Below are 18,808 nucleotides of genomic sequence, written 5' to 3' on the forward strand. Positions count from 1 at the left end.
GCCACCTATCATTTTTCTTTCTCACCTCTCTGTTCTTCAGATGACAAGCCAAAGGGCATATTTCACGCAGATAAGCAGCTTGGGGGGGGGGGACATTTCAAATTGCTTGAAACACAATTTCCTCAGAAAGCCTAAGCCAGAAGGATAATGCAATTGATTGCCTTGTACAGTGCCTCCCAGTGTTTTACATGGTTCCCCCCCCACACACACAAGAAATACATTTTTGACAGCCTAGTGTTTATGAAATCGTGGCTAATGGCGACCATTTTTATATTTCAGGATGGAATGGGAAATCTAAGGATTACAGAAAAAGGATTAAAGCTAGAAGGAGATTCAGAATTCTTGAAACCTCTCTACGCCAAAGAAATCCGGTCCAAGACAGTAAGTTTTTCTTCCCTTTTTTGAAAAATCAGATTCTTGTCTTTTGATTACAGAAAACATGTCACTAACGACAAGTACACAACCAATCTATATTATAACTGTACTTTAGGTTGGCTGTGTTGCAGGTCAGTAATTGAGTAGCTTGCTGATATTTGTGCAATTAAAAGTAAGAATTATCAGCATATCTTGGAAAACAAAAAACTGATAATTTCAGAACTAGTCCAGTTGCAAGAAGCCCAATGTTCTAAATAGTCCAGTACTCTTATTTTGGCTGTGACCAGCTATATGCTGCGGGAAATTCATAAGCAGAGGATCTTTTAATAGTGCTCTGTGATTTGCCCTCAATATCCAGCAGTCAAAGATATACTGCCTCCAACTGTGGAGGTGCCATCATAGTTAAAGTCTATTTACTAGGCCTAATGAGAATTGTTTTGCTTGGTCAATCCAATAAGTTTCATATAGTTTTCCCTTTAGTTATAGATCATTAATTCATGGGTTCATGCCTTCTCTCTCTTTTTTATCTCTACTGAACACTGGTACAATATATTAAGGGACGCGGGTGGTATTGTGGTCTAAACCACCGAGCCTCTTGGACTTGTCGATTGGAAGGTCGGCAATTCATATCCGCACAAAGCAATGAGCTCCTGTTGCTCTGTCCCAGCTTCTGCCAGCCTCGCAGTTCAAAAGCAAACCAATGCAAGTAGATAAATAGGTACCACTGTAGTGGGAAGGTAAATGGCATTTCTGTGCGCTCTGGAACTCATCATGGTCCTCCAAGCACCAGCAGTGGTTTAGTAATGCTGGCCACAATACCTGGAAAGCTGTCTGCGGACAAACACTGGCTTCCTCGCCTGAAAAGTGAGATGAGCAATACAGTAGTTCCACTTCTACCTTCTATCCCATTCACTGTCTACCCAGTTCTGTGCCTTGTGACATTATAGCATAAGGTTACCAGATTTTTTTCAATGAATCCGGGGACACTTTTCAACTTCAGTTGGAATGGATAGATTTTGTCAGGGGATTGATGATTAAATCCGGGGACTGTCCCTGGGAAACCGGGACGTCTGGTAACCTTATTATAGCACTGTGTTTCTGCTCCGACACATAGCCATCCCATTTTGACTGCGGCTGCATTTTTATGACACCATTTAATATAATTGGGGTTTCTTTCTTCTGAACAGGAGACTTCAAATTTGGGAGCGGGGGTTACTTGTTTGCTTTTGTTTTTATTATGCATTTTTTGTTCCCATTTTGTATTTTTATGTTGTGAATGGCCCTGTGATTTTTGGATGCAGGGCAGTATACAAATTTAATAAATAAATGAAATAAATAAAAATAAATGAATAGGTTCAGTTTCTAATTTATAATGTTTCTTACTCAGAAGTGTTGCCCTAAGTTGCATATCCAACATTTATTTGAGAGCAGATATCCAATTAAATAACCTCAGCATCACTTTAATGTTGAGTTTCATTTGTCTTATAAAAATTAAGTTCTCTGGTCTATTCAGTGCAACATCCAAGACCAAATTGCTTTTCATTACAGGAGGTTATAACCTTTGTAAATTGGTTGCAGAGTAATCCAAGCAGTAGCAAACATTTTTTGAAGGAGAGTTAATGAGGAAAGCACCATATTATATACACACACATATTTTCATATGGGAATAAAGGAAGACCTTTGACCCAAAAAAATTCATTCACTAGAGAAGAATTCAATAGAAATGAAAATGCATTTTGATAGTTTTATAAACAGCTTACTTAAGTTGTTAAGTTGTGTGTTAATTGCCAGTACAAAAAGAGATGAACAGGGTTTTTCTAAAGCACAATTAATGTTTCAAGCCATGGAATTCTCTCTTGCCTTCCTTTCAGTGGCGTAGCGTGGGGGGTGCAGGGGGGGCCGGCCGCACCGGGCGCAACATCTGGGGGTTAGGGGGCGCAAATCCACGGGTTAGCGGGCGCAAATTACTTGCCTTGCCCCGGGTGCTGACAACCCACGCTACGCCACTGCTTCCTTTTTCATGAACATAATGAAGAAATCATGTGGGATGTGAGCAGACTGTCTCTATCTTGTTTGGGTTTCTTTGAAGCAATCAGTGTGCTCTTTATGATCAAAATGTATCACTAAACCCCTGAATGAATGTAAAGCAAGTTAGTTGCAAATTTTGAAAGTTTATTGGGATTTAAATGTGTTATACATTTCCTCATATTCCCAAGAGGTATCACAAGTCCACTCTCAATAATAGTACCCCACATGACTCCCACTACTGGTTTAGAAGGGTAGAGAAAGTAACTGTGCTTGTATGAGGAATGGAAAAGCTCTGGCCTTCGTGCACACATGGGCCTTCGGATCCCAGCCCTTATAAGTTTTTTCTAGATAAAACATTATACAATAAGACAGCAAAATAAAATGTATGGAAATGTTTGTACTGCTTTTGCTTGGCTTTTATTGACATTGACAATACGCACAGAAATGTGCAAGTGCTGTATGTAAGTCCAGTAACTTCAGATAAATATACATCAAGTATAAATGATACTGAATCTGTCTAGAAGAACTGAAATTTAAGCCTGGCTTTGTTTTATTTGTTCTTACATGAAACCATGAGATCCATTAGGCATGATCACCCTTAATCCCTATACATTATTATAACTGCATTGAATCCAAGTCTGTACTTGCATTTTAGAAGTTCCTAAACTAAAGGAGCAGAGTGCACACTTTTATCCTTAATATATCTGCACCGGGACAAATCATTAGGCTTTCCCTTGTATCCATATGTAAATGGATGGTAAACATCTGCAAAATAAGAAATTGTCTTAATGTGAAATCAAAGCTCCTGGCAGGAATGTGTTAATGTGTTACTGTTTGGCCCTGAAATATTGAGCAAGCTACAAAGCTGTGTATCTTTTGCTGGTTTTGATGATGTTTTGTCATATTGGTAGGATCACAGGTGCTAGGTATATTATTTATAGCAGATGAAGCACAGTTAAAGATGGAATTAAGTTTCATTATCTCTTTATCGAGTATAACGTTATACCATGAGTTCAGCATTTCATACATAATAATATTCTTAAGACTAAACTCTTCCTGTGTGAAACAAATTCCTTTTAGAAATTATACTGTGAGAAATCATGATTTTACCCTTTTGATTTCAGGGAAGCCCTTCCACTGTTGTTCTTTTACACAATTATATTAATACAGTGGTACCTTGGTTTACAGCCATAATCCATTCTGGAGGTCCATTTGTAAACCAAAACAGGTTGTAACCCAAAGTGTGTTTTCGCCAATGGGGCCTCCAAATTTTTTTTGTTCGGAATAAAAATAATAATAATGGGTTGTAATCCAAAAAAAGTTTACAAACCGGGACATGCACTTCCGGGTTTGATGTGTTTGTAATCCAGAATGTATGCAAACCAGACTGTTTGCAAATCAAGGTACCACTGTACATTGAATCTGTGAGACTGGGACTATTGTATTAGCTGGACCTGGGCACATAGATCAGCTCCAGTTCTCCTTTAAGGCTGTGTATTGCTTGGTGGAGAATGATGGATTAGCCAGTGGTTCATTTCTGCACCCAGATACATTAACAGCCCATATGTTGGCTGTATCTGTCAAGTCCACTTAGGTGTTATGACTAAGAAAGCATATGAACAGCCATCATCACCACTAGCGAAGGGAGTTTCGAAGCCATAATTGTAAACATCTTAATGTGGGCCTTTAATTTATCAAAATCCTAACTTATGTATTCCTTTCCTTAAGGGACAAGAAGAACAGATTAGGATAACAAGCATGCTTCATTTGTCCTAGATCAGGGTGGGGAATTTTTTTGACCCAGCAAGTCAGCTTTTTATTCACCCCCACCCCACCCTCAGGGACTACCTTTGACAAGTGCCACCCACCCATCAATACTCTGGTATCTGATTGACAGGTGGATGGTCCTACTCTCTTGTCAGAGTTGGCCTACTGAAGTGGGGGTGGGAGCAGTATTGAACTCGCCACACAATTCTACTATATAAAGAAAGTGGGGCTGAGTGGGTCCTTGGACCTCTGCAGGTAGTGGTACTACTGCCACCACAAACAACATTCAGATGCCTTTTGGTGGGGAGGAGAAAAGCCCTTCCAGATGTCTTTGCAGGCTTTACAGGCTTTACACCCTTCATTCTGTTCCATTCAAGCCAGCATTCTGTTCTGTACAAATATTATGTTTCCTCGAGTTTGTTGCTATGTGTAATATCTATATCCCTTTATGTATACTAAGGGCTTTACAGTTCTTATCCAGTTCAATGGCTGGCTTTATGGAAGAGTTATACTGTATTTTAAACCTGTCATTTTTTAAATGACTTTCTTTAAGACTTCAGTAATTAGCTGCTGTGCCTGGGTGAACCTCCTTTTCTTTTAACCTTTGTAGCCACCTTGTTAAAGGGTTTGGCTCAAATCCGAGAGAGTGCAGGCTGAGCAATCTGAGCTGTACGTGTATGCCTTTTTGAAAAATACCCAAACCCAGCCAATCCACTGTTTGATGGGAAAGGGAGAGATGAGGAGGTGGTTGTGCATGCTGCACCCATTTGCTCTTGTAATTTCCCATTCAGCTAGGGGTAAGTGTCTGGAAGAGTTCTAAGTGTCCAAATTAATTCTATCAAGTGGGATTGAGACAGTGATACCGTTTTTGACCTTTGCACTCAAACATTGTCTAGACAAATAAGAAAAAAGCATTTTTGGAAGAAATAAAACTTTTATAGGTGATTGGTCATACTTGACTAGGTATTGGAATATTGCAAGCAGTTTAATGACAACAAATTATTTGGGGAGTAGGCAGTTCTCTGGCTTCACACACTGATTGAATACATTTTAAGCTGTGTTTCAAGGGAAAAATGATAGATTCATAAGGTCCTCAAGAAGCAAGCAGAGCATCCAGAACTCCCAGCTGAACATATTGCACACTAAACATTCTTTTCCATGCCACTTCCATGGAACATGAACATCTTGCTGTCTTTAATTAAGAAGTTAACTGGACCATGAAACATTGGCTGGTAAATAGAAGTGATTTGTGCTTCGTCAAGAAAGCACATTAGGCATCTTTGCATTTCTTGCCTTTACATAAATTATGGAGATTATTAAAAATTGGAAGGGTCATCTATAAGCCCATCTGTAGCTCAAATTCTTTGCTGTTCTTGGTACATAACTGTCTTTCTAACTGTTGTAATTTATTGTGGACTATTGCACGAACCATCTGCTTGCCTTTGTAAATTGCATGAACAAAGTTTGACTGAAAATTGCACTGCAGCACAATGGTTAATTTTATGTGCTAGCAAATGGTGATTACAGTACTGTAGTTTCCAATATTCACTGCCATAGTTGACTTAAATTTAAGTGAGTGATTTTATTACAAACTTCTTTTTAAAATAGCTATTAAAGTTATAATTTAAGTTTCTATTATTTTTTTATTTTTGCAGTATGCTGTTTTTCAGGTCTATCAGCAACCACAACAGAGAGTTTGTTAGACAATCTGGTTATTTTCTGTCTTGATAATAGTAGAAATTAATCAGTCTGTTTGTCTGTTTAGGTTCCTCAGCACCTTTAGAGAGTCTTCTCGCCCTCTCCTCTTCCTAGCATTCCAGGGGTTAGATCTGGGATGGGAACATGTGGCCATCCAGATGTTGCTGGACTACAGCTCCCATATTCCCTGCTCATTTGTCCATGCTGATGGGAGTCAAATAATTTCTGTATGTCCACAGGATCCCCACCCCTGACCTAGATGGCAACCCAGATTAAGAACTCAAGTCTAATTACACAAGTTTTTCTAGTGGGACTGTATTTTAAATTAAATCAACAGCTGCAACCATTTATTGAATCAGCAATAGAAACTGTAATTCTCCTGCCATGGTAAGCAAAAAACAACAACAAAAAACCTTGGCTACAGCTCCTGGTTGAGGAACACAGATCCTAGATTCACATGTGCCTAAGGCAAAGATGGGCATAGCTGCTGTGTCATTCCAGCATGCTCACATTTGCACCAAGCTGTGATTTGGCCCTGTGCTAGGTGCAGACATGGCCATTACCTTAAGTTTGATTTAGAGTCTGATCGGATGTTATCAAGTTATAACTCTACCAGGTTCCAATTTATCATAACCGCAAAAGGTTTGCCATTTCCTCCTAGAAACTTGGTCAAAAGCACATAATGTGGGGTATGGTAAACATGTTAGAATCTACCTAGATTAGGTTTACTTAATAAAGAAATTGGTCTGCATTGGTTTGTCTTGGGAGACAATGGAGGAGTGTGCCTTTGGGAGTGAAGTCAAACTGTTGGAAACTTACTCAAGCTGTGGCTATAGAGACCAGTGCAGGAGAGACATGTTTTGTTGCTGCTGGGGATGATGAAGGCAGATGCCGCATGGCATTTCTTCTGTGTGTAAAGAAAGTAGGTTTATGCAAAGAACATTCAACTGCAGCCATAGTAATGAAAACCCCCAAAATTGTCCTAATTTCAATTAGTTCTCCTGGCAGACAAAATAGACAGGCAGTAGTTGGTTATAGGAGATCAATAACAAGAGGATCAATAGTTCTGGGTTAGGAATCCAGTCCACTCTCTTCCTGTTTAGTTGATCGTATAGTGTTGAAATTGAGGAATATAGTTTTCTCTTAACTCCAAAAGGCCCCTAGCAAGAGAAACATCAATGTTCTCAAGGGAAAACTTGAACGGAAAACTAGCCTCAGGGCTCACTGTGATCCAGGACAGAAGTTCAAGTTTGTCCTAGCAAGCAGGGCACACATTTTTTCTGTGTCTGCAGTTATTGGAAACAAAGTGAAGGAAAAGACACTGCAGCATTTGAGGAGATGGCAAGTTTGTACCATCTGGCCACTTAGTTGGAGGCAGTTTGGCCAACAGGCATAAACTTAATAAAAATATATATTTAATTCATTTCTACATTACATTGCTAACTCTATGTGATACACCCTCCTGCTTGAGCACATCATGCAGAGTCAAGATGCAGTCTTTAGCATATTTTCAGGAAATAAGACCTAGTGAATTTGAGCTTGCGATATATTGAGAACAGCTAACTGATGTTGCTGGTCTTCTCACCCCAGTAACAAGAGAAATGTGATGAATTTTCACTTAAATTAAAAGACAGCGGAGCTGTCGACAGCTGTCAGAAGTGAGTTAGGAACCAGAAGCCAGGAAGTAGGAACCAAGCTCCAGGAATTGACTGAGGGAGTCAGGGCCAAGTGACCAGGCTCCAGGAGTCAGACCCAAATAAAGATGGAGCCAAGAGGGTGGGCTGCACCTGGCTGCTGTCTTAAATAGGCTAGGGGCAGACTGGTTGCAGCCCCTGAGCTCCTGCCTCAAATTGGCTTAGCAGGCATCACTGGGAGTCCAACTAGGCCAGAGATGGTTAGAGCCAGGTAACCTTCTCTCCCCCAGCCACACCAGAAGACTGAGGCCTCCCCAGACCCACTGCAGCCACGGCATGTGGCAAAGGCCACTCCACCCTGAGTCCCAGGTGAGTGGATACTTTGTTTCAGTTCACACCTATAGGAGAACCTACCTAATTTGCACTTTTCAAAACAATATGTGGACTGAAACACAGCCATCTTTGAAATGCACATCTTTCACATTTTTGCAATGCAGTTTTCCAATCAAGTAATGTGTACAAAAATGCATATACCCGGGTGATGTATACATAAAAATGTGTATTAAATACCATAAGCATGCATTATATAAAAGAAAGTTGCTTTGCAAAAATGTGTGTATTTTCTAAAATTGCATGTAAAGATGTATATAATAAGAAAAGATTCATATTAAAATGCTGGTCAATTTTTATGAGGTCTTTCTTTTTTAAAAAAATTTGCAAACTGATGTGGACATGTGGAGAACTGAGCTTCAAGGGTGGAGAATTGAGAAATCCAGAGAAACTAAAACTGGCATAATCACCCATCTCTCAATTTTGGGTACACATAGTCATGGCATGTGCAATGAATGTCTGCAGTGGTGCATCTAGCATACTGTTTAGACACATAAATATATCTTTCCCTCTGTCCTTTTCTCTTAGTACTCAGTAAATTGATCTCAACCTAATAGATGCTACATAAATTATGCTGCCCTGCATTTTCTATTTCCATGAAAGTGCCTGCTTTTATTAGTTCACAGATTCTCCTTTAGGCTACTATTAGTATGGTACAAGCAGTAAAGGAAGCTTTTAATGTTGAAAAATAATTATTTTGCAAGAGCACTTGTCTCATAATGTTAAAAATTTGCCAGGTAAAGGTTTTAATGTGGAAACTGTGCTCCGTAATTCAGGTTATTATATTGCTTTATTTGTTCTGGAGGCATACCTGTCTTCAAGCGTGGGGCAAATATTGCTAACACCGAAATACTAATTTGGATTAAACAAGGATACCTGCCCTATAGCACAAAATTATGTGCAGTTATAAACATTAAAATGTGCATATAGATTCCCAAGCAGTTCCCACCTTCATGTAAGACAAGTGTAGATTATTGTATAGTGTACTTACTACATTGTGCAGTTATGCCATCTAGTTAAACTTGCATGTGATTCATGTGTGATAAGCAGTTGTATATAAATGTATATAAGGGAAGAGAATGTTTCCACCTTACAGGTGTTGAAAAGACTTGGGAGCAGGAAGAAAGATTATGGATACATTTTTATGATGAAATTGAACAAGTAGAATGCAAATTGTTCAGCTGAATGATAAAGCAAAACCATTTGCCTATGAAACCATCTCCTTTCCCCAAAATGGCATTTTTGAGGTAGAGCTTTCATAGACAGCATGGTTCTTTCCACTGATAAATGGTTCACCCCTTACCAAGGAGTGCCAGTTGCTTCCTGTTGCATGGCGGAGGTCAGCAGGAGAGCAACAACCATCTAGGCAATGACCAGATGGTTGTCCACCTGGGCTATCATCTAGCTACAGTGTGGCAGCCCAGCCCCTGCCCCCAGAACCAAGTGGCTGTGCCAGCTGGTTCCTGCGGCAGAATTTTGGAGCAGTCATAATCCAACAAAAGTTAAATACTTTAAAGTCTGGTGTGCATGTGATTTAAAAAATAATTACATTGGGAGAGTTAAAGTCCAAAAGTTTAGATCATGCTTCTTGTTTGCAGTGTGACTTTAAAAAAAATTAAATCAGGTAATAAGGATCATGCTTTGAAGGGTGAAAATTAGAGCAAAATTGGAATTGGAGCCAAACAGTGCACATGGATCCATATCCTTTTTTGTTTCCTTCCTGTTTTCAGTTACATTCAAGCAAGAAATGCTGCTTAATATTATTTTAAACTGCTATTAGCTTGACAAAACAAGTTACTAATTAGCAGCTGCTGACTAATAAGTAAATATTTCGCACAGCCACATCTAGGCACCCACTCGCTGTAGCCGCACGATATCTGGTGCATCTCTGTGTTTTTAGTTCGCTTACATTGGGAACTTTGCTTTGCAGAGAATGCTCTAAATGTCCTTTTCAGTTCCACCATCTCAGGATCTTGCGTCGTTTCTAGCGAACTGTAAACAGCAAGGTAAGGGGGCAGGCAACCAGAAGAATAAGCAAGGGCAACCGAAACCATTAGTGCTGCAACAGTTCCAGTTGCAAGAAATGTCAGCTAAATGCAAGCATCACAAGTTGATTCCATATACTTTTTGGCATTTTCAGTGGTGCAGAGGGAGGTTTTCAGATAAAATCTGCTGGGATTTGGAGTTCACATGCATGGTTTTTAACAAGTTCCCCCCCCCCAAGAAAAACACTAGTAATTTTTACATACCCTAAAAACATCCACATCATGGCACCCCTGCTCATAGCTTGAGAAAATTCATTGACAAAGAATTGCGGCAACTTTCGAGAATTTGTTTTATAGGGTACTTCAGCCTGCCCTTCCTAACATCCCATATCCTTACCAAACATTTTCTCCCTTCATTCCTCTACAATAAAAAGAAGTATAACCTAATTTCTCTGCTCCATAGATGTATTACAAAATACATTAAAGAGAAAGCCTCAAACAGGCTTTCCTGTTGAATGAAAATAAATGTGTGCTGTGCTCAGGCAAGGTGGTAAAGGGAACCCCTGCATAAATATATATTTTCCTCTATGTTCATCTGCTTTTATGACTAAGTCCTCCCTGGGAAAAATACAAAGATGACAAATATTTTTCTTATACTGTATACCCTGATAGTGGAGAGATATTCTTGCAGTAAACAAACTTTCTTGAAAATAATTTCACAAGTAACATTCCAAAGTGCAATCTCTTTGAGGCTGCCTATAGCATACTGAAAAGAATTTCATTAAATGTTGCTAACATGTCATAAGCTCTCTTAAATGGAAGGGTAATGGCTCATAACATTTGTAAGCTTTTTAATTTCATGCAATATGAGCAGCATAATCAGCACCTATTAAAGTCAATCAACTGTGCCAAGTGGGCCTACCTGCCTTGGATTTTGTCTATATTTTCATAGCGGGCTCACCTGTAAACTAACTCTGAAAACAACATGTTTGCACCTTTGTGTGTGGCATCTAGGACAACATACCAGTTGCAATTTCAGAAATGTATGAATGCACACACAACCCTAAATACTTTCAGAGGACTGGACGGTAGGGTATTTCAACTTTGCAATAAATTGGGTGTCCCCCCCCCCTTTGAGCCAGTGGATCAAATCCAGTTTATTGGCTTTCTCAGAAATAAAATATGAGGAGAAAGGAATTAAAAAGATAAACAACTGCTCTATCTAGTTCAGCACTAAAAGAAAATGAAAAAGATGTGGACAGCTGAGAAACATAGGGACTAGCTTTTTCAAAGTCTGTGGGAGTGCAGTCAAAGCAGGAAAAGATGTCTCTGGACTCTGTGGTGACCTTACTCCACAGGTGAGAAGCAATCTGCCTAGAGGTTCCTGCTAGTTGGCTTCAGATGTCTTCAGTTTCCTTCTCCGTCAGCAGTAGTATATGAAAAAACAGAATTTCTTAAAGAGTGTTCCAGATTATAACGTGTAGGCTCCACTTCCACTTCTGTTGTAAAATATTAAGACCTCCACATTTATTCCTCCACAGTTTTTCTACCACAAATGTGTTTAACAATGATCATATGCAGTGAAACTTACATACCATTAAAGGTATAGCTGGTTGGCTGGCTTGCTCTTGTACATTATGGTTTGTTATAATCAGAGGTGGAATATTCTAAAGCCAGCATGGTAACTGAACTGATGCAGATTGCATTGGTGCACAGATTGGGGTAGCTGTGTCCTTTGATACACCTGAGTGTGTCTCAAAGTGAGTTCATGTGACAAATGGACATGTGAGAATAAGAAGAAAAATAAATTTTATATAATTTTATATATATATTATATAATTTAAAAGGTACAACCTCAGTAAAATAATTGTGCAAAATATCACTTTGTATTTTTTTTTTCTGGGGCTTCAGTAGTTTTTTACTGGGGCTTTAAAGTAATGTTTTTAAAACTGTTAAGCTAATGTGTGCATTTTCTGCTGCTATTGACATTTTATGATGCTGTGTTCCTTGGTTTCTGATTGATCATATATTTTTGCAGTGCTTTCTTTGGTTGTTTTTATACTGATAGTCCCACAGGGAAAACAATAAAGAAAACTCAATAAAACACAATGGGATTCTCATTAAAATTAGCTACTAGTTAATAGGTAAAGGTCCCCTGGACGGTTAAGTCCAGTCAAAGGTGACTATAGGTCGCTCATCTTGCTTCTGGCTGAGGGAGCCGGTGTATGTCTGCTTTTATTAGTATTTTAAATATTTTAGATAGTCTTTTGTAAATTAGTGTTGCTTGGTGGGTGTCCCTAAAGAGTGAGTTTCCTGAGATCTGTGGGTATAGGGCGGTATATCAATTCAATAATATAATAATAGTACTAGTAGTAATAACAATAGTTGTAGGACTATCACTGAACCTCTCACTGGACTTGGATCTGGTCTCAATAAGCAGTGGGTCTTATTGGAGAAAGCAATCTCTAGAGAACTTAATCATATACAGAATTTGAAGGCAATTTTGTGAGTGGGGGAAAAACAACAATGAAAAAAGTAAATAAATACTGTTGTGAAATGAATTGGAAGCAAGTTGTAGCAAACATTAGTTTGCTGCTGATGTAACTATGGTTTGGCAGTCAGGAACGCTCTTTGATCACTGCTTGCATGGACGTTCCCCATGTCCTTTCATATTTGAATCGTATGACTAGCATTGCATCTTTAGCCAGTACTGTAATGATGCTAAACATCAAACCAGAGATTGTGGTTTGGGCTAACTATGGTTCATGAACAGACATAATGCTATCCACAACCAGCTCTGAAATAAAAAGGGGGAAATTATTATGTAAGTAGGAGAAGGCAGAAAAGCATAACTTTAAGGGGGAAGGATAAGGGAGGAAGAGCAAAAGGGGTGTGATTCCATGGGTTCACCTAACTAGTAAGTCAACTGGCAGCACAAAACCTGCACTCAGCCATTATGATTAACTAATAAAGGGCTCTTAACAATCTTGTCAAAAACACTATTTCTTCTGAACATGGGCCTTTCAGGAAAAATTCTATCTTGAATTTGATTGACTGTGTCATGTTCAATGTACTAAGAGAGTCTGTCTTCTTGGATTTATATGTCAGGTTATAAACAACATTCAAAACACAATGGGCAGGCACCCCCCTCCCGCCCCAGTGGAGAGCTGGCAGTTTTCCATTTGAGAATCAACAATGAACCCTTTTTGAGTTGCTCTTTTTCATTTCCTCCAAAGCTGGGCTCCTTTTTACAGATTTGCTATCTAAATACTAAGCAGGGTTGAGTCCTCCTTAGTTGATGAGATCTGACAAGATCACAGCCTGAGGTGGTAACAGCCAAAGAATGTGATGTGATTTTGCCTTGTAAAACATCAATACCACAAAGGAGAGAAATAAATAAAATTACCAACAATCAGGTTGATTGGGGGATAAGGCGGGATCATTTGTCTAGTGAAGCAGTTGCCTCTTTCCATCTGCAGCGTCTTGTTCTCTCTGTGCTTTGATTATGTCTCAGGGACTATTCATTTATGTATACCTTCTTGCTTTTATTTCTCATTTGTTTTTTAACCCTTCTTTACCATTTTCAAAGCACTCGGTTCTCCAAGTGTTGCAACCCATTTCTGCACTTAGGACCAAACTAGATGCTATGTTAAATCTGACTTTGCATGTAATGTTCAGGACTCGGGACAGGGCGTTCCCATGTGCAAATTGTATCAGCCTGGGGTGCCAACAGTTAAAGGGATCGGATCAGGCACACAGAGAGAATTTAATCCTTTCCTCTCATGTTGCTGAGAAAAATCGCTTTTCTGAAGCTCATATTTGCTTTGGGAGGAAATCCTCCTTTGGCACCATTCATGCCTCATGTCTCCAATTCTAGGTAACTGAGTGCTTTATATTAGGAGTTGGGATATAATACCCATGGAACACTTGTCAGGGAATTAAACAGTATAGGTGATATGGGACAATGCCTAAACTCTATTTCACATTTTTTCTTCTTGGTAGTCAGCCACCTGAGATTTTCAAAAGAACCTGGAGGTTCTCCCTTAGGAGAGAATTCAACAGAGTATGGGCCGCCATCAAAAGTCCTGCATCTCACTAAATATAATGGTGGTAGCTGGAAGGAACTGGACCAATAGAAGTGTCTAAACTGTTTTCAGGAACAGCTTCTTGTCAAGAGATTGCTTAAGTGTGCAATATATAGTCAAGCTCTTAATCTCCAGAGCAGATGATATCAGTCAAAACTGAAAGAACACACTCCTGACCATGGTTGACATGTGAATGTCTAAAACCAAAGAAGATCCAGGATTCCACCAAGCTAAAAGTCTTCCTCTTGAATATGAGCATGAGCCTTCCCTTGTCCAAGATCTGTCATATCATTCATACTCAGCCCAGTAGATCCACTCACTGTATGTGTCTCTGTTTCTGGACTAAGCTTCAGTTTATTCGGAACCTGATAACACTTACCCACGTCTGTCTTTGAAATCCTTTTGCAAAGTTCTACCATTTCCTTTAAGTTTTGTCTAACCAAATTACAAATGAGCAAAGTCATATGAAAACATAGTTCCATTGAAACGTTATTCAACCCAACTGATAGAGGGACAATCGGATGTGCACACAGTGAAGGAGAAGGTCCGAAGGGGAATTGTAAGCATGTCAACGTGCTTATGGTCCATGATCAGGAGCTATGCATGATCACAGAATGGATTCAGCCAAATGTCCCTTCACGATCCTCCTTTAGACCTTTCTACTCAATGTGGAATGATTGGGCATGGAAGGCCAAGGCCAGCATGTGGGCCCAATGCCCAATTCATGGATGTAATTTAAGAATGCCAGAATTCAATTATACTTACTTCAGAATAAGGACCTTACTTCAGAATAAGGATTGTGGCAGGGGGAACTGGCATTCAGGAGAGTACTAGGCATGAGCCACTGAATATGTTTTGCAGCAGGCAAATTTAGTGAAACCTGAAAAATAATTTTCATCTTTCAGCTGTCTATATTTAACAGTTCACTTTAATCAATCTGTTACTGAACTGAACTCTGAACTGAAATCAAGGTGGATTTCATTCTTCACCATTTCTAAGTTAAGGAGACCTTGGTCTTCATAAATCTAACACGGCATTTCATCAGCTTCTTGTTTTGTGTTTGTTCTTCACTCTTCTGGCTTTGTTGTGATAGCACTGAGATGCAATAAAGTCTTTTGGGTTTCTGCTGTGATCTTGGTGGTTGCTGAAATTGTCTGCTAACTCCTATGAAGGCACTGAGCAGACAATAAGCATTTTTGTCATCTTGTCTATGAGATTAAACAGGGGTTTCCCAAAACAGTTGTACTTATAATGTATTCCTCTTGAACTTGAAGGTGAATAGTCCTTGTGTGGTAGTCAGCAGAAATGTAACCTTCTGGGACATTTTATGCTGAACTTCTCTCTCAACCCGAATTCTTTTAGACTTTTGCTAGTTATTCTACTTTCTCGGTCAAAGTTCAAACGTCAGCAAGGAGAGTTTCAATTAATCTAATGCAAAATTTCATGGAGACACCCTTTCAAATGTTAAGGTTGAATAGAGTATAATTACTTGGCAAATTTTACATTAAGTCTTTGCAGAACACTACATTAAATATAAAATTTAATGTAGAGATCCAGTCTATACAATCTACATAGTCTGGTAGACCATACTTGCAGCAAGGAAAACTTGACAAAAAGCTCTCTTCAGTCATGGATTCTGGGTGACTTTGTAACATTTGTAAATTAGTCTTTTCTACCTCAGATTACAACAAGCTGAGGATATGTAGGAGTTCGGGTTGGATGTGTGTGTGCTTTTCCTTCCTTTATATATTTTTGATGTAAAATAGCATTAGAAGTTCAAATGTGTACATATCTTCTTCTTTTTTTAGATAGCTCCTTTGCTTGATTCCCTCTTCTGAAAAAGGGCTACAGGTTGACAGTTTTCAGCATGTTGCATGAGTGTTGTACATCTGCAGCTTTTCAGGATGCTATGATCCCATAGCAACACCATCTGTTGTTCAAAACGTGGATTCGCACAGATGAAATATGTGAGGTGTTCTATCATAATTAGGCAGGTTGCATGCTGTGACTTCTGATTGATTTCATTTCAGTTGCCGCATATACCACATATGCCAGTGTGCCCAAAAGTATTGCCTACATATCAACATATGGGTGTAGATGAATTTGGACACTTATGAATTCTTTCCCCTTTCTGACCATATGGGGATGTTTTCTGGCATTATGGTTACTTACAGTATTTGAATGACACACAGACATCTCAGCCAGCCTCTGAGTCTCCTTGTGCTACATGCTAGGAAAACACATAAGTTAATACACCCAGCTGAGAAAAGATTAAATTGTAATTTAACAAGAGCAAACAGCAGCTGGTCTGTTACACATGAAGAGATGAACATGTGATTCTACTGGGGTGGTGGTGGTAGAAATATGGTCTCTCTGTTATTTCATTTATTATTTCACTATGTTTGTTCTAAGTGTACAATAGAAAGGGTTTTTGTTCAGTGGTTTCCAGTAATTCCAGTGCTCACAACTATTAGCTAGTTAAAACAAGCTGGGTTTTGTTTTATATATATATGTGTGTGTGTGTGTGTGTGTGTGTGTGTGTGTCTGGATTATGGTTTGACCATGTTTAAATGAGTTCGTACTGTCATTTGTGCATCATTTAAAGCTTCTTGAACAATGATGCCTCTGAAGCCAAAGACATGCCTTTAACACATACATTTCTACCCATATGTTTTATATATTCTTATGCTAGCTTTGGCAATTGACAGCTTTGTATTTGCCACTGCCAATCGACAAAGAGAAGGGTGTGACAAAAGTGGCCTACACTGTGCCAATGCATGTAGTGGCAGAAAAGGAAATTAAACAGTGGCTCTCTGTTGGCACAGATAGATGCCTTATTGCAGGAACTGCATAGCTCTGCCTATGCCTCTTTTCACTCAGGTGTTCCTTTCATAGGGATGCTGGGATGCTCCAACCAACAAATGTTAAGGACATTCCTCCTTACAATTTCCAAATGCTCTAGTGTAATTTCACCCACCTTTTGTAGGTATTGTTATAATTATCTTCACTTGCTTATCTTTTACATGGCCCAGGTGCATAAGGCATAGTGTGTGACCATGATAATAAGACACAGGAGACCATTGGACAGGTTAAATGAGGCTACAACTTTATTGATAACAGATGTAAGCTGGCAAAGCATTGGGTAAGCATCCAACCCCAAACCAGCCCATCTGCTGGTTGAACCTGGGATGGGTCAGCCCTGGCATGAACACTGCCCCTTGACTTGGGTCAAGTGTGATGTTCTCACCAGCGCCACCTCTTGAAAGGGGTGCTATACCCCATCAGCCCCTGTGTGGACACTCAGATGGTTCTACCCCTTCCAGGACCCTTTTTAACAGGGTACCCTGGTGATAAAAGAAACCACCCAATGCCTTAACCACCAAAGTTGTGACGTTTGCTACGAGGCAGGTGAAAACCTACAGATGAACCAATTTGTGTGCAGGAAAAAAAACCCTCCTAGGCCCCAAATATGGTGACAGAGTAAATCCATAGCAATGTCTGTACCAGTTCAGCCCACTCACCATTGGGATGAAGTGCACATAGAGAGAAAATTGGGCGGGATAATGGGGGATGCAGTGACAATCGAGCATGAATTCCCACCCAGATAGAGCTGAGGACTGATTACAGAGTTTCAGAGTAACACTATAATTTATGTAGTAGTCATATCCTCAGCTTGGGCTGCAACACTTTTCCACTTACTTGGAAGAATGTTCAATGAAAATCAGTGTGACGTGCCCTCAAGTAAATGTATTTTTGAATTTGGGTGAGTTCTGAAAGTTATAGCTCTGTGAACTGCAGCACAGAATTTTTATCAGCAAAATCAGAAAAAGTGCCCTGCATTTTCATAATGAACAGTAAATGAATCTACTTTCAATCCTGTTCTCTGAACACTAGTGGGATTTGGCTATGCATATGAGACCCACAAGACATAGCAATACTACGGCGCATGAAATTTTATATGAATAATATGTATGTAGTGGAAGTAACTTACAAAGGTTAAAAAGATGTATTCACAACATTACCGTTACTGAACTCGAACTCTGACACAAACAGTTGCATACCTTTTGAAAATTGTATTTCTATCAATTTCTTGTTGACATCTGGAGTCTTCTACTAATTATGAACAAATAAAGTAAAGAATCTGGCAAGGAAGCTGAGCCAGACATAAGAGGGTGGCCTTTAAAAAGAAGAAGAAAAAACGTCTACAAACATAATGTAATTTAATTTTCAGATGAACTCAGCTGCAAAGCAGCTGATGAGGCAGCTTGGAGGAAAAGAAGCCTCTCTCTTTAGTCTAAACAATTTGCTATATAATATTGCATGTTCAACATCGAACATAGAAATACCCCAACAGCAGAAAATGCCAGTTCTACAGAGACAGACCTTTCTGTTACATTCTCATAGAATAGTAATTTAAGTCTTACACTCACAAATCTTTTCTTTCAAAAAGAGCCCTCTAAAAAGAAAATTATAGATTTGAGCTTTGTTTATACAGCAGTTAATATTGTTCTTTTATTACTGTAATTATTGGGGGGGGGGATCAAGAATGGAGACGGGATTATTTCCAGACATAAAACTCTATTGTTAGCATGAAGACTGATGCCCAGTAACACTGCCAGATCTATTATAGCAGTCTTCTTTTCTTACTAGCAGTCTTGCTTTGTTAACACTTATCAAATAAAAGGTTTAGTGCAGATGTTTCTGAGTGATGGCTTACAAAAAAAAAAAAAGAGCTCATGGGAGACTCATTGATCCAGTTAAAGAAGGTAAAGGTAAAGGGACCCCTGACCATTAGGTCCAGTCATGACCGACTCTGGGGTTGCGGCGCTCATCTTGCTTTATTGGC

The 18,808-nt window shown here is 39.2% G+C and overlaps 1 protein-coding gene across 3 annotated transcripts in view; it reads left to right on the forward strand.

Annotated features, from left to right (window-relative positions):
* SGCD (sarcoglycan delta) overlaps positions 1–18,808 on the forward strand; it is a 375,983-nt gene that overhangs the window by 272,960 nt on the left and 84,215 nt on the right. For all 3 annotated transcript variants that reach the window (XM_053377106.1, XM_053377104.1, XM_053377105.1), the window contains one exon: positions 280–381. In XM_053377106.1, coding sequence (XP_053233081.1) covers positions 280–381 — 102 coding nt within the window. The remainder of the gene's footprint in view (positions 1–279; positions 382–18,808) is intronic.

This window comes from Podarcis raffonei, chromosome 2, assembly GCF_027172205.1.
Source record: "Podarcis raffonei isolate rPodRaf1 chromosome 2, rPodRaf1.pri, whole genome shotgun sequence".
Lineage (NCBI taxonomy): Eukaryota > Metazoa > Chordata > Lepidosauria > Squamata > Lacertidae > Podarcis > Podarcis raffonei.